General features: G+C 52.1%; 1 protein-coding gene across 9 annotated transcripts in view; it reads left to right on the plus strand.

The window, feature by feature from the left end:
• The window catches only part of agbl5 (ATP/GTP binding protein-like 5), a 159,389-nt gene that overhangs the window by 63,658 nt on the left and 80,416 nt on the right, over positions 1–15,315 (plus strand). For 8 of the 9 annotated variants that reach the window (XR_005460999.1, XM_038800111.1, XM_038800112.1 and 5 more), the window contains exon 12: positions 14,062–14,268. Coding sequence is in view for 8 of the 9 variants with exons in the window: in XM_038800111.1 (XP_038656039.1) it covers positions 14,062–14,268 (207 nt within the window). In the remaining variant the exon portion in view is untranslated. Of the gene's footprint in view, positions 1–14,061; positions 14,269–15,165; positions 15,243–15,315 lie in introns of all 9 variants that reach the window. The other variant, XM_038800116.1, reaches the window with a different exon arrangement.

Below are 15,315 nucleotides of genomic sequence, written 5' to 3' on the forward strand. Positions count from 1 at the left end.
AAATTGATGGTGGTTAAGGATAATCATTGCCAAATACAGATATGTAAAACTTCTTCCTGGTCTATGTGTTCTGTCTGTGTAAAGAACATTTTTATTACTTCTTGGTTACTTTGTGGAATCCGGTGTATATCCATTTCAGGCACTAAGTGGAGCTGATAAATGAGAATGGAACTAATTAAAGTCATCTTTCTTCAGAGTTATTGCTGGAACAACTTTTGATTCTCTGATACACAATGTTGTGTGGCACAACCACTGTGTTAAATAGGATAGATTTTAAACAAAGCTAACAACTCAAAACTGGTCATCCATGAGACGCTGTTGGCCATCGGCAGCAGCTGAATTGTATTGGACCACAATCTATAACCTCATGGCCCAGCAGATCCCTCTACCATCACTCTACCATTACCATCAAGCCAGGGGATCAGCCCTGGTTCAATGAAGAGCGCAGGTTGGTATGCCAGGAGGTGTCATCCTGGTGAAGCTCCAACACAGGACAATTTTCATGCAAAAAGCAGAAGCAGCAGCAATAGACAGAGCTAAGCGATCGCACAGCCAATAGATCAGATCAAAGCTCTGCAGTTCTGCCACACCCAGTCATGAATATTGGTGGATAATTAAATAACTCGCTGGAGGAGGAGGCTCCACAAATATCCCCTTCCTCAATCATCGAAGTTACAGAGCAGAAGGAGGCTATTCGGCCCATCGAGTCTGCACCGGCTCTTGAAAAGAGCACCCTACTTAACCTTTTTATTTGGACACTAAGGACAATTTAGCATGGCCAACCCACCTAACCCACAGATCTTTGGACTGTGGAAGGAAACCGGAACACCTGGAGGAAACCCACATAGACACGGGGAGAACGTGCAGACTCCGCACAGACAGTGACCCAAGCCGGGAATCGAACTTGGGACCCTGGAGCTGTGAAGCAACTGTGCTACCGTGGTGCTCTCAATGATGGGAGACGCAAAACATTTGTGCAAAAGGCAAGGATGAAATATTTGCAGCCACCTTTAACCAAAAGTGTTGAGTCAATGATCCATCTCTGCCTCCACCTGAGGTCTCTAGCATTACAGATGCCAGTCTTCAGCCAATTTGAATTACTCCACTTGATATCAAAAAATGGCTGAAGGCACCAGAAACTGCAAAGGCTTTGGGCCTTGACTACATTCCAGAAATGGCACTGAATACTTGTGCTCCAGAACTAGCTTTGTTCTTAGCCAAGCTGTTCCAATACAGCTACAACACTGACATCTGCCTGGCAATGTGGAAAATTGCCCAGGCATGTTCTGTTCACAAAAAAACAGGACAAATCCAGTCTGGCCAATTACTGCTCAATCAGTTGACTCTTGATCATCAAAGTGATCGCAGGGGTCATCAACAGTGCTATCAAGTGGGATTTACTCCACAATAACCTCACTGATGCTCAACTTTGATTCTGGCAAGAGCAACTCAGTCCTGACCTCAATAAAGTCCAAACATGGACAAAAGAGCTAAGGTGAGACTGACTGTCTTTTAACTTCAAGGCAGCATTTGACTGAGTCCGGTATCATTGAGCCCTAGCAAAATTGGAGTCATTGGGAATCATGGAATCCACTGGTTGGAGTCAAACATCGCACAAAGGAAGATGGTTGTGGTTGTTGGGGGCCAGTCATCTCAGTCCCAGGGCATCATTGCCGGATTTCCATTTTCAGCTGCTTCAGCTGTAGAAGGGTCATTTAGAGCCAAAGCATTAACTCTGCTTCCCAGTTTTGCTGAGTTTATCCAGCATTTATATTTTTATTTAATTAATTACCTTCTTTCCATCATAAGGTCAGAAGTGGGGAATTACGTGGATGATTGCACTATTGTCATGTGAGAGTACCTAAGAAATGGGTGTTTATTACTGCAGTGATGTTAGACTGTGGGTAGAGCTGGGCTGCCTGTCAGCTTTTACTTTCGTTTTGGGCTTGCAGCTACAGGGTGTGTTTAGTTTCATTTTAGTTTTGGAGATGCTGCAGTCACAGCAGGATGTGTATGAATCTCTGCAAGCTTATGAATGTCCATTTGGTGATTTCAACGTGGTAACTGTTCTCAGTAGTGAAGTTAAACCTGATGTCTTTCTGTACAAAGGGTTATTTTTGTCTTATGGATGTTAAAAGGAAAGTTTAAGGATTACTTAGTGTTGAATTCTTTGGGGGTTGTATTTGAATTGATGGTTGCTAAGATGTTCACTGTGTATGTTTTAAAAAGGTTAACTGAGTTCACAGAATAAACATTGTTTTGCTTTAAAAATACATTTAGATTTCTGCTGCACCCATACCTGTAGAGTGGACTGTGTGTTCCCCATAACCACAATCTATTAAAAGTTGTGGGTCAGGTGAACTCCTTGATACACTTTGGGGTTCTCTAAACCCTGGTCCAATAAGCTATTTGTGGCTCCTCAGATAATGAAGCAGTCCATATCCATATGCAGCAAGACCTGGGCAATATTCAGGCTTGGGCTGATCAGTGGCATGCAACATTTGTGCCATCTCCAGAAAAAGGGAATCTAACCATTTCCCCATGACATTCAATGACATTGCCATTTCTGAATCTCACACTATCAACATCCTGGGGGTCACCATTGACCAGACATTTAACTAGACCAGCCATATAAATACTGTGGCTACAAGAGCTTGTCAATGGCTAGGAATTCTGCAAAGAGTAACTCATCTCCAACTCTCCAAAATCTGTCCACTATCTACAAGGTGCAAATCAGGAGTGTGATGGATTGCTCTCCACCTGCCTGGGTAAGTGCAGCTCCCGCGACACTCAAGAAGCTTAACACCATCTAGGACAAAACAGCTTGTTTGATTAGCGCACCATACACCACCTTCACCATTCACTCGCTTTAATACTGATACACAGTGGCAGCAATGTGTACCAGATGCATTGTAGCAATTCATCAAGGCTCCTTTTTTTAAATATAATTTTTATTGGAATTTTTTACAGAAAATATAAAAAATAACGACAAACAATGAAATGCAACAAAATAACCCATAATAACTGTAACACCCCCAGACCGTATCGGCGCATGTATCACATCCCCCCCCCCCCCCCAACCCCAATGAACAACAAAAGAACTTAAAAATAAATTAAAATTAAATAAACAAACAAACATAGTCATTGTCCGCCCCCCCTTTTCCCTCCCCCTTCCCCCTTCCCCCTTCCCCTTCCCACTCCCCTTCCCACTCCCCTTCCCCTTCCCCTTCCCACTCCCCTTCCCCCTCCCCTCCCCTTCCCCTCCCCTTCCCCCTCCCCTTCCCCTTCCCCTCCCCCTTCCCCTCCCCTTCCCCCTCCCCTTCCCCCTCCCCTTCCCCCTCCCCTTCCCCCTCCCCTTCCCCCGCCCCTTCCCCCTCCCCCTCCCCTCCCCCTCCCCCTCCCCCTCCCCTCCCCCTCCCCCTCCCCCTCCCCCTCCCCCTCCCCTCCCCTTCCCCCTCCCCTTCCCCCTCCCCCTTCCCCTCCCCTCCCCCTTCCCCTTCCCCCTCCCCTTCCCCCTCCCCTTCCCCCTCCCCTTCCCCCTCCCCTTCCCCTCCCCTTCCCCCTCCCCTTCTCCCCTTCCCCCTCCCCTTCCCCCTCCCCTTCCCCTCCCTTCCCCCTCCCCTTCCCCCTCCCCTTCCCCCTCCCCTTCCCCCTCCCCTTCCCCCTCCCCTTCCCCCTCCCCTTCCCCCTCCCCTTCCCCCTCCCCTTCTCCCTTCCCCTTCCCCTTCCCCTTCCCCCTCCCCCTCCCCCTCCCCCTCCCCCTTCCCCCTCCCCTCCCCCTCCCCCTCCCCCTCCCCCTCCCCCTCCCCCTCCCCCACCCCTTCCCCCTCCCCTTCCCCCTCCCCTTCCCCTTCCCCCTCCCCCTCCCCTTCCCCCTTCCCCTCCCCCTCCCCTTCCCCCTCCCCCTTCCCCTTCCCCCTCCCCTTCCCCTTCCCCCCTTCCCCCCTTCCCCCTTCCCCCTCCCCCTTCCCCCTCCCCCTCCCCCTCCCCCTTCCCCTCCCCCTTCCCCCCCTTCCCCCCTTCCCCCTCCCCCTCCCCCTCCCCCTCCCCCTTCCCCCTTCCCCTTCCCCCTTCCCCTTCCCCTTTCCCTTTCCCCCCTCCCCCCTCCCCCCTCCCCCTCCCGTTCCCCCGGTGCAGCACCTTGAATTGGATGAGGCTAAGCCGCGCACACGAGGAGGAAGAATTAACCCTCTCCAGAGCATCAGCCCATGTCCCGCCTTTGATCTGTTCCCCAGTTCCCCCTCCCACTTAGCTTTCAGCTCCTCTACTGACGCCTCCTCCGCCTCCTGCATAACCTTGTAGACCCCCGAAAGCACCCTGTCGCTCACCCCCCTCGCGGGAAGCGAAGGGAATCCCTCCACCTGCCGCCTAGCAAATGCCTTTACTTGCAGATACCTGAACATGTTCCCCGGGGGGAGCCCATATTTCTCCTCCAACTCCCCCAAGCTCGCAAACCTCCCATCAATAAACAGGTCCCTCAGCTGTCTGATGCCCGCTCTGTGCCAACCCTGAAATCCCCCATCAATGTTCCCTGGGACGAACCTATGGTTCCCCCTTAACGGAGCCTCCATCGAGCCCCCCACTTCTCCCCTATGTCGCCTCCACTGCCCCCAAATCTTGAGGGTAGCCGCCACCACCGGACTCATGGTATACCTCGTAGGAGGGAGCGGCCACGGCGCCGTTACCAGGGCCCCCAGGCTTGTATCTCCACAGGACGCCCTCTCCATCCGTTTCCATGCTGCCCCCTCCATTACCCACTTGCGCACCATCGACACATTGGCCGCCCAATAATACCCCGAGAGATTGGGTAACGCCAGACCCCCCCAATCTCTACCCCGCTCCAAGAAGACCCTCTTCACCCTCGGGGTCCCATGCGCCCAAACAAAGCTCATGATGCTGCTAGTCACCCTTCTAAAAAAGGCCCTAGGGATAAAGATGGGCAAACACTGAAAAAGGAACAAGAACCTCGGGAGAACCGTCATTTTGACGGACTGCACTCTACCCGCCAACGATAGCGGCACCATGTCCCACCTTTTAAATTCCTCCTCCATCTACTCCACCAGCCTGGTAAAATTAAGCTTATGGAGAGTCCCCCAACTCCTGGCCACCTCCACCCCCAGGTATCTGAAACTCTTCACTGCCCTCTTAAATGGGAGTCTCCCATTTCCCCCCTCCTGATCACCCGGGTGTACTACAAATACCTCACTCTTGCCTAAATGTAACTTATAGCCTGAGAAGCCCCCAAATTCCGCTAACAGCTCCATCACCCCCGGCATTCCCCCTTCTGGATCCGCCACATACAACAGCAGGTCGTCCGCATACAGCGATACACGATGTTCCTCCCCACCCCGCACCAGACCCCTCCATCTCCCTGACTCCCTCAACGCCATAGCCAAAGGTTCAATCGCCAATGCAAAGATTAAGGGGGACAGGGGGCACCCCTGCCTGGTCCCACGGTAGAGCCTAAAGTACTCCGATCTCCTTCCATTGGTAACTACACTTGCCATCGGAGCCGTGTAGAGCAGCCTCACCCATTTGATGAATCCCTCCCCGAATCCGAACTGCTCCAGCACCTCCCACAGGTACCCCCACTCAACTCTATCAAACGCTTTCTCTGCATCCAGCGCCACCACTATCTCCGCCTCCCCCTCCACTGCCGGCATCATAATAACATTTAGCAGTCTCCACACATTCGTGTTGAGCTGCCGTCCCTTGACAGATCCTGTCTGATCCTCGTGTATCACCCCTGGCACACAGTCCTCTATCCTGGTGGCCAGGATCTTCGCCAGCAACGTAGTGTCAACATTGAGGAGCGAGATAGGCCTGTATGATCCACACTGCAAGGGGTCCTTATCCCGCTTCAGGATCAGAGAGATCAGTGCCCGCGACATCGTCGGGGGCAAAGCCCCCCCCTCCCATGCCTCATTGAAGGCTCGCACCAACAGGGGGCCCATCAGATCCGCATACTTTTTATAAAATTCCACCGGGAACCCGTCCGGCCCCGGCGCCTTACCTGACTGCATTTGTCCAATCCCCCTGACTAGCTCCTCCAACTCTATCGGCTCCCCCAGCCCCTCTACCAGCTCCTCTTGAACCCTTGGGAAACATATCCTGTTCATGAAGCTCTCCATCCCCCCCCCTCCCCATCGGAGGTTCTGACCGGTACAGTTCCTCGTAGAAGTCCCTAAAGACCCCATTTACTTCCGTCCCCTTCTGCACTACATTCCCACCCCTATCCGTCACTCCACCAATTTCACTAGCCGCATCTCGCCTGCGGAGCTGATGCATCAAGGCTCCTTCAACAACATCTTCTAAACTTGTAATCTCTACCACTCAGAAGGACAAGGACAGCAGATGCATGGGAACGCCTGCAAGTTTGCCTCCAAGTTACACGCACCATCCTGACTTTCAACCATATTGCCATTCCTTCACTGTCACTGGGTCAAAATCCTGAAACTCTCCAACAGCACATGGACTGTAGTGGTTCATGAAGGCAGCTCACCATCACCTTCTCAAGGGCAATCAGAGATGGACAATAAATGCTGGCCTAGCCAGCAACATCAACATCCCATGGTCAAATAAAAAAGCATAATTAGCTACTGATTCAGTAATGCTTGTTTATTTTTCAAAAAGCCCTTGGATTGCAACTAGTTTCAACTGAAAGTATTGGTGTTGCTAATTGTGAGTGATTGCACTATATGTTTTTTTAAAAATAATTTTTATTCAAAATTTTCATAAAATATCAATAACAAAAAGTTTTTTTTTTACAAAGAACAGAAAAAAGAAAAAACACTACCACCCCCCCCCCCCCCCCCCCCCCCCCCCGTGTATGCGTAGAGAAATAAATAAATCAACACCCGCCATTAGCATAGAACAATTATGCCCGTCCCTCCGGTCCAAAACAATGAAACAACCCCCCGGGGTTGCTGCTGCTGCTGGCCTTTTCCTATCGTTCTGCCAGGAAATCCAGAAATGGCTGCCACCTCCTGAAAAACCCCTGTACTGATCCCCTTGGGGCAAATTTCACCTTCTCTAATTTAAGAAACCCTGCCATATCATTGACCCAGGCCTCCACGCTTGGGGGCCTCTCATCCTTCCACTGAAGAAGAATCCTCCGCCGGGGTACTAGGGACGCAAAGGCCAGAACACCGGCCTCTTTCGCCTCCTGCACTCCTGGCTCCACTGCAACCCCAAAAATTGTGAGCCCCCAGCCTGGATTGACCCTGGATCCTACCACCCTCGACACCGTCCTCGCTACGCCCTTCTAAAATTCCCCCAGCGCTGGGCATGCCCAAAACATATGGGCATGGTTTGCTGGGCTCCCCGAGCACCTGATACACCTGTCCTCACTCCTGAAGAACCGACTCATCCTTGTCCCAATCATGTGAGCCCTATGCAGCACCTTAAACTGTATGAGGCCAAGCCTCTCACAAGAAGAGGAGGAGTTCACCCTCCCCAGGGCGTCTGCCCATGTCCCCTCATCTATCTCCTCACCCAGCTCCTCCTCCCATTTACCCTTCAGCTCCTCGACCGAAGCCTCATCCATCTCCTGCATCACCTGGTACGCTGCCGAGATCCTCCCCTCACCAACCCACACTCCCGAGAGCACCCTGTCCTGGATCCCACGCGGCGGCAGCAAAGGAAACTCCGCCACCTGCCGCCTGACAAACACCCTTACCTGCATGTACCTGCAGGAGCTCCCCGGGGGGCGTCCGAACTTCCCCTCCAGCGCACCCAGGCTCGCAAACTTCCCGTCTACAAACAGTTCCCTCAACCTCCTGATACCTGCCCTGTGCCAACTCAGGAACCCGCCATCAATTCTCCCCGGGACAAACCGGTGGTTGCCCCGCATCGGGGTCCCCATCGAGGCCCCCACCTCCCCCCTGTACCGTCTCCATTGCCCCCAAGTTTTGAGGGTAGCCGCTGTTGCTCATTTTGGGTGAGTGTGCTTAACACTCACTTGGCTCTGTTTCTCATTCTAAGCTCTGGAGTCGCCAGGTGCCGTAAAGACACCATCACAAGTTTCAAGGTCAAGTTCAAAGCAATAAAGCTGTACACCAATTAGTAAGTCCAAAACAATTAGAGTTTATTATATCACAATTATAATAACACTCATGCACACGCTAAAGATTAAACCTACTTCTACCACTAAACAACTAATACTTAGCTCAGAAGGAACTGCGAGGTCAGGGAACAAGGCCTTTGTTCTGGTCTGGTCTGCAGGCTTCGGATCACTATCAGTCGGCAAGGGTGTAAGTAATGTCGGTTTCAGGTAGCGGTCGTCATTAGGCACTTACTTATTGGTGGCTGCTGCTCAACGGCTGATGTAGAAGACAGGGGTCTGGAGGCTGGAGTCGGAGGCCGGAGACAGGAGACTGAACCATGTGTGGGACCTTTCTTTTATAGGTCCCAGGGGGTCCGCGCCCCTTTGGGCGGGCTCTCTTACCTGCTGGGGGTCGATTGGGCCTCTTCCCAATCGATATGGTTTGAACCCCCCAATCCTAGGGCCGTTCCTTGATCGCTGGGGCGGTTCTTAGGACTTATTGTCCTGGGCTTCTCTGGCTCCACCGTGTCTGGTCTGCTATTGAATGTATCGATTGATACTTAATTTGTGTCCCTTGTACCTGGGACTGGCCCGGTATCACCTCATTAATATGCTAACGGCTTCTCATTTACAGCACTGCCTGATCTCTGCAGCTGTCAGGAAACCGGTTTCTGCAATTGTCTCAATACATAATTGCTCTGCAAGCTGTTTGCTCTTTAACATGTCCGTTTTCCCTGCACTCTTTGCAGTCTTCCATTTTGTGTTCGTTAGTGGCCATCTTAGATGGCTACACCGCCACCACCGGGCTCGTGGTATACCTCGTTGGAGGGAGCGGCAGCGGCGCCGTTACCAGCGCCTCTAGGCTCGTTCCCACACAGGATGCCATCTCCATCCTCTTCCATGCTGCCCCCTCCCCCTCCATCACCCATTTACGCACCATCGCTGTATTGGCAGCCCAGTAGTACCCAGAGGTTAGGCAGCGCCAGCCCCCCCTGTCCCTGCCCCGCTCCAAGAACACCCTTCTCACCCTCGGGGTCCCGTGTGCCTACACAAACCCCGTAATGCTCTTGTTAACCCGCCTGAAAAAGGCCTTTGGGATAAGGATGGGGAGGCACTGGAACAGGAACAGAAACCTCGGGAGCACCGTCATTTTGACTGACTGTACCCTACCCGCCAGAGACAGTGCCAACATGTCCCACCTCTTAAACCCCTCCTCCATTTGCTCCACCAGCCTTGTGAGGTTTAGCTTATGCAAGGCCCCCCAACTCCTGGCCTCCTGAACCCCCAAGTACCTGAACCTCCTCTCCGCCCTTTTTAGTGGAAGCCTGCCAATTCCCCTCTCCTGATCCCCTGGGTGTACCACAAATAGCTCGCTCTTCCCCAAGTTGAGCTTGTATCCTGAGAAATCCCCAAATTCCCGGAGAATCCCCATCACCTCCGGCATTCCTCCCACCGGGTCCGCCACATACAACAATAGGTCATCCACATAGAGCGACACTCCTCCCCACCCCGGACCAGCCCCCTCCAACTCCCCGACTCCCTCAGCGCCATAGCCAGGGTTCAATTGCCAGCGCAAAGAGCAGAGGGGGCAAGGGACACCTCTGCCTCGTCCCTCGGAATAGCCGAAAAAACTCCGACCTCCTCCTATTCGTGGCCACGCTTGCCATCGGGGCCTCGTACAACAGCCTCACCCAACTAACAAACCCCTCCCCAAACCCGAACCTTTCCAACACCTCCCACAAGTACCCCCACTCAACTCTATCAAAGGTCTTCTCCGCGTCCAGTGCCACCACAATCTCCGCCTCCCCTTCTACCACCGGCATCATTATAATGTTCAAGAGCCTCCTTATGTTGGTGTTCAGCTGCCTCCCCTTCACAAACCCCGTTTGATCTTCGTGCATAACCTGCGGCACACGGTACTCTATCCTCGGCCAAGATCTTTGCCAACAGCTTGGCGTCCACATTCAAAGTAAGATCGGCCTGTATGACCCACACTGCAGGGGATCCTTGTCCCGCTTAAGAATCAGGGAAATCAGCACCCGAGACATCGTCGGGGGCAAGGCCCCCCCTTCCCTTGCCTCGTTAAAAGTCCTAACCAACAGGGGACCCAACAGGCCTGCATACTTCTTGTAAAATTCAGCCGGGAACCCATCCGGCCCCGGCGCCTACCCCGACTGCATGCTCCCTATCCCTTTGACCAGCTCAACCGGCGCCCCCAGTCTCTCCACCTGTCCCTCCTCCACCCTCGGGAATCTCAGCCTGTCCAAATAGTGCCCCCTCCGCTGGGGGTTCGGACCGATACAGTTTCTCATAAGTCCCTGAGGACCGCATTAATGTCTACCCCCCTTCGCACCTCATTTCCTCCCCGATCCTTAACTCCACCGATCTCCCTAGCCGCATCCCGCTTACGGAGCTGGTGTGCCAGCATCCTGCTCGCCTTCTCCCCATATTCATACACCGCACCCTGTGCCTTCCTCCACTGAGCTTTCACCTTTCTGGTGGTCAACAAGTCGAACTCAGCCTGGAGGCTGTGCCGCTCCCTCAGCAATCCCTCCTCCGGGGCCTCCGCGTATCTCCTGTCCACCCTCACCATCTCCCCAACCAATCTCTCCCTCTCTCTCTGCTCCCTTCTCTCCCTGTGGGCTCGAATGGAGATCAACCCCCCCCCTAACCACCGCCTTCAGCGCCTCCCAGACTGTCCCGACTCGGACCTCCCCATTGTCATTGGCCTCCAGGTACCTCTCAAGACATCCTCGAACCCGTCCCCCCATCTCCAAGCGCCAAAGCTCTCTCCTCCCCCAGCTCGAGGTCCACCCAGTGCGGGGCATGGTCGGAAATGGCTATCGCCGAATACTCAGCATCCTCCACCCTCGCAATCAGCGCCCTACTGATAACGAAGAAGTCGATCCAGGAATAGGCCTTATGCACGTGGCAGAAGTATGAAAATTCCCTGGCCCTCGGCCTCGCAAACCTCCATAGCTCCACCCGTCCCATCTGGTCCATAAACCCCCTCAACACCTTAGCCGCCTCCTACCCGTCCTGGAACTAGATTGATCCAGTGGCGGATCCAGCACCGTGTTGAAATCCCTCCCATTATCAGACCCCCCGCCTCCAAATCTGGAAACTGGCCCAACATGCGCCGCATGAAACCTGCATCATCCCAATTCGGGGCGTATACATTAACCAGCACCACCCGCTCCCCTTGCAGCTTGCCACTCACCATCACATACCTCCCGCCACTGTCTGCCACCACATTCGACGCCTCAAACGACACCCTCTTCCCCACCAGGATCGCCACTCCCCCCATTTTTTGCATCCAGCCCCGAATGAAACACTTGGCTCACCCATCCCTTCCTCAATCTAACCTGAACCGCCACCTTCAGGTGTGTCTCCTGAAGCATGGCCACATCTGCCTTCAGCCCCTTCAGGTGCGCAAACACTCGGGCCCGTTTGACTGGCCCATTCAGTCCCCTCACATTCCAGGTGATCAGCCGGATCAGGGGACCGCCTGCCCCCCTCCTCTGTCGACTAGCCATCACCCTTCAGCAATCCGCCACGTCCCTGCGCCCCCCGCTCAGCCCGTTCCCCACAGCGACAGACCCCCATCCCGACCCCCCCCCCCCCTACATGCTCCAGGTCTGCCTTGGCCATTCCAGCAGCAACCCAGTACCCCCCCCCCCCCCCCCCCCCCCCCCCCAAGCTAGGGCCCCCCAGCTGCGTAACCCCTTCCATTGCACTTCCGTAAGTCAGCCGACTACTGCTGACCCCGGCTGCTCCCGCCACCCCAATGACCCCCCCCAAGTGCAACACAACCACCTCCCCAGTGCCGGCCCCGCCCACCATTCCTCTAGCGCGGGAGAAAAGCCCGCGCTTCCATCCCAAGCCCCACCCCCGACCCAAAACGCGGGAAAAGACGGGCACGTGACCCAACGGGACCGCGAACCCCACCCAAACTCTCAACCAGTGAACAAAGTACAGACCCCAAACATGACAAAACACCCAAATAAACAGATAACAGTCCCAAACAAGCAGAAAAAAAAAGCAGAACAGCAAAAACAAATCATCCAATAGAACTGATAAAGCGAAAGGATACCCAGGAGGACAAAGCCTCCGGGCTGTATACAGCATTCCCCAGCCCTCAGTCCTCAGTTCAAGTCCAGCTTCTCTGCCTGAACAAAAGTCCAGGCCTCCTCCAGGGAGTCAAAATATAGCTGGCGATCTTTATACGTGACCCACAGGCGTGCCGGCTGTAACAAGCCAAACTTGACCCCCTTCTTGTGAAGCACTGCTTTCACCCGGTTAAAGCCAGCCCTTCTCTTCGCCACCTCCGCACTCCAGTCCTGGTATATCCTGACCTCTGCATTCTCCCACTTGCTACTCCTCTCCTTCGCCCAACGCAGCACACACTCGCGGTCGACAAAGCGGTGAAAACGGACCAGCACTGCCCGAGGTGGCACGTTTGTCCTGGGTTTCCTCAGCAGCACCCGATGGGCACCCTCCAGCTCCAAAGGCCCCTGGAACGACCTCGCACCCATTAACGTGTTCAGCATCATGGCCACATAGGCCCCCAAATCCGAACCTTCCAGCCCCTCTGGGAGGCCCAGGATCCACAGGTTCTTCCGACGGGCCCGGTTCTCCATCTCCTCCATCCTCGCTGACCACTTCTTATGGAGCGCCTCGTGCGACTCCACCTTCACTGCCAGGCCCAGGAGTCCGTCTTCGCCCTCCGAGGCCTTTTGCCGAAGCTCTCGGATCTCCGTACCCTGAGCCGTCTGGGTCGCCATGAGCTTGTCCAGAAAGGCCTTAAAAGGCTCCAGAATCTCTGCCTTCAGCTCCTTAAAGGAGCGCTGAAGCAGCTCCTGCTGTTCACATGCCCACTGCTGCCACGCTACTGCTGCTTCCCCGCCCGTCGCCATCTTGCTTCTTCTGCCTCGCACCTTTCTCTGCTCCAAAGCCAATTTTTTGACCGCTTCGCTCCTAGTCCAGGCCATCCACCGGCGGAGAATCGTAGAGAGAGTGTTCCCACACGGGCAAAAGTCCAACCAGAACCGCTACGGGCCCTTAAAAGAGCCCAAAAGACCGAGAAAAGCGGGAGCTACCAAACGTGCGGCTTAGCTCCGCATCACCGCAACCGGAAGTCATTGCACTATATGTTAAGTGAACATTTTAAATAAGGGAGTCCGAAATGATACCACCGGCTTTTTAGCACTGTAATGACCCTATCTGAAAATACAAGCATCTTTTTTGACGAGCGGAGAACACATTATTGACACCTCCTTTGTCTTATCCAAAGCAAGGGCGGAACGTGGTGCAGTGGTTAGCACTGGGCCTACGGCGCTGAGGACCTGGGTTTGAATCCCGGCCCTGGGTCACTCTGTCCGTGTGGAGTTTGCACATTCTCCCCATGTCTGCGTGGGTTTCACTCCCACAACCCAAAGATGTGCAGGTTAGGTGGATTGGCCACGCTAAATTGCCCCTCAATTGAAAAAAAAAAATAATTGGGCACTCTAAATTTTTTTAAAAAGAAAAAAAAATCTTATTCAAAACCAATCATTTATTAATTCCAGAAAATAAAATTAAAGACAGTAATTTCTGGCTGATGCATTCTGAAATTTTTGCATGTGTTTATTTGTTACCCTCCATCTATCTGATGCAATGACATGAGAATTTAGAAACATTTAGAAGCAGGTTTGAGTACATTTTTGCTTTGGTGCCTTAAGCAAATTTCTGGAGCGAACCAATTGTAGAAAGCAATGTATACACGAAAAGGTGAGGTAAATGGTAACCTAGTTTGCATATAGAAGCAAATTACTGTGAATACTGGAATCTGAAACAGGAACAGAAAATGCTGGACAATCTCAGCGGGTCTGACAACATCTGTGGAGAGAGAACCAAACTAATGTTTCGAGTCTGGATGTCAAAGCTGGATTGTACTTAATTGTTTCACGTAGAAGTTGCATGTAGAATTTATATTTTCTGTTCATTAATTTTGTAGTATTTGTGTTTTGTTCATTTAGAAACTAGAGCACAGGAGAAGCGTCGTCAGCATCAGGCTGTAATGAGAGCAGCAACAGTCAACACCTCCAGCAGCCAGCATAGCTCTCCAACCCATCGGCACATGCAATGCCCAGCATCTGTCTCCCTCAACCTCTCCAAAGACTCATCCCAAGTCCAGCCTTCCAGCTTAAGGCCTTGCTCTCTTCCAACCTCCTTCAAAATGGCAGGTTTGTATGCAATCCAAACTTCAAGCATTTCCAAATTTTACCCATCTATAAAATCCATGCCCAAGCCAAACCTGTTGAACAAAGCCTTTAGCAAACACCTTTCACCTCTGCTTCACCCCAACCTACCTTCCATGGGGTTTCTGGGTGAAAGAAACAGCATTTTGGGAACTTCATATGACATCAGTGGCAGGCAAAGAAGGGATAATCAAAATTGAGGAAAAAAGTATGGCTAACCAAAAGAAAAATTATGTAACTTTATATTTTCATTGTGAAAAGAACTGTTCTAAAAGACAGAACTTGAGTATTACTGAAAAAGGAGATATTTGTTGAAGCTGCAAAGCTCAAAACATAATGACTAACATTAGATTCTACAATTGGACTGCATTTGGTAAATGTGCGAAGAATTACACCAAATACCAATATAAGATTATGATTTGGGTTCTCAATTTGCATCATTTATGGTTGCTGGAAGCCACGTGTAATCGTACCTGTCCTCTGCAGACAATAGGACCATGTCCCGGCATTGTGCTTTTTAAAAAATTAAACAAAAGTGCGGTGGACAATAGTTCCCAGGTGCATTCTCAATGCCAAAGCTTTGACCAATCCGCTCTCTTTTCTCATGCAGCACAAATTGTTGTTCGCTTTGAAGTTAGGTATTCTTGCATCTGTGCTGACGAGTGCAAGATGAAAAGCTTCAACAACATCTCATTTTTTCAGCAATACTCATTTTTTAAAAGGGAGGACCCAGTATGAATCCATTGTTCTGAGGGTTTCTTAGGTTATCGGTTGATTGTGCGTTCAGTTCCACAAGCTGGTAAGAGGCCAGTTCAACAAGGAAGTACAATATTAAATTTATCTCTCTCACTTCTCTATTTTGGATCATTGACACCAATCAAGAACAACATTCCAGTAAATGTAACTGTGCTGTTCTTCATTGTTGACAGAATTTCATCAAACAAACCTCAGCGAAAGAGGTAAAATATCAAATTGCTCTGTGAAAGATGCTGTTATTTTAGTGGTCTCGCTTGCTAATTTGTGTTCCAACTA

Source organism: Scyliorhinus canicula, chromosome 6, assembly GCF_902713615.1.
Source record: "Scyliorhinus canicula chromosome 6, sScyCan1.1, whole genome shotgun sequence".
Classification (NCBI taxonomy): Eukaryota; Metazoa; Chordata; class Chondrichthyes; order Carcharhiniformes; family Scyliorhinidae; genus Scyliorhinus; species Scyliorhinus canicula.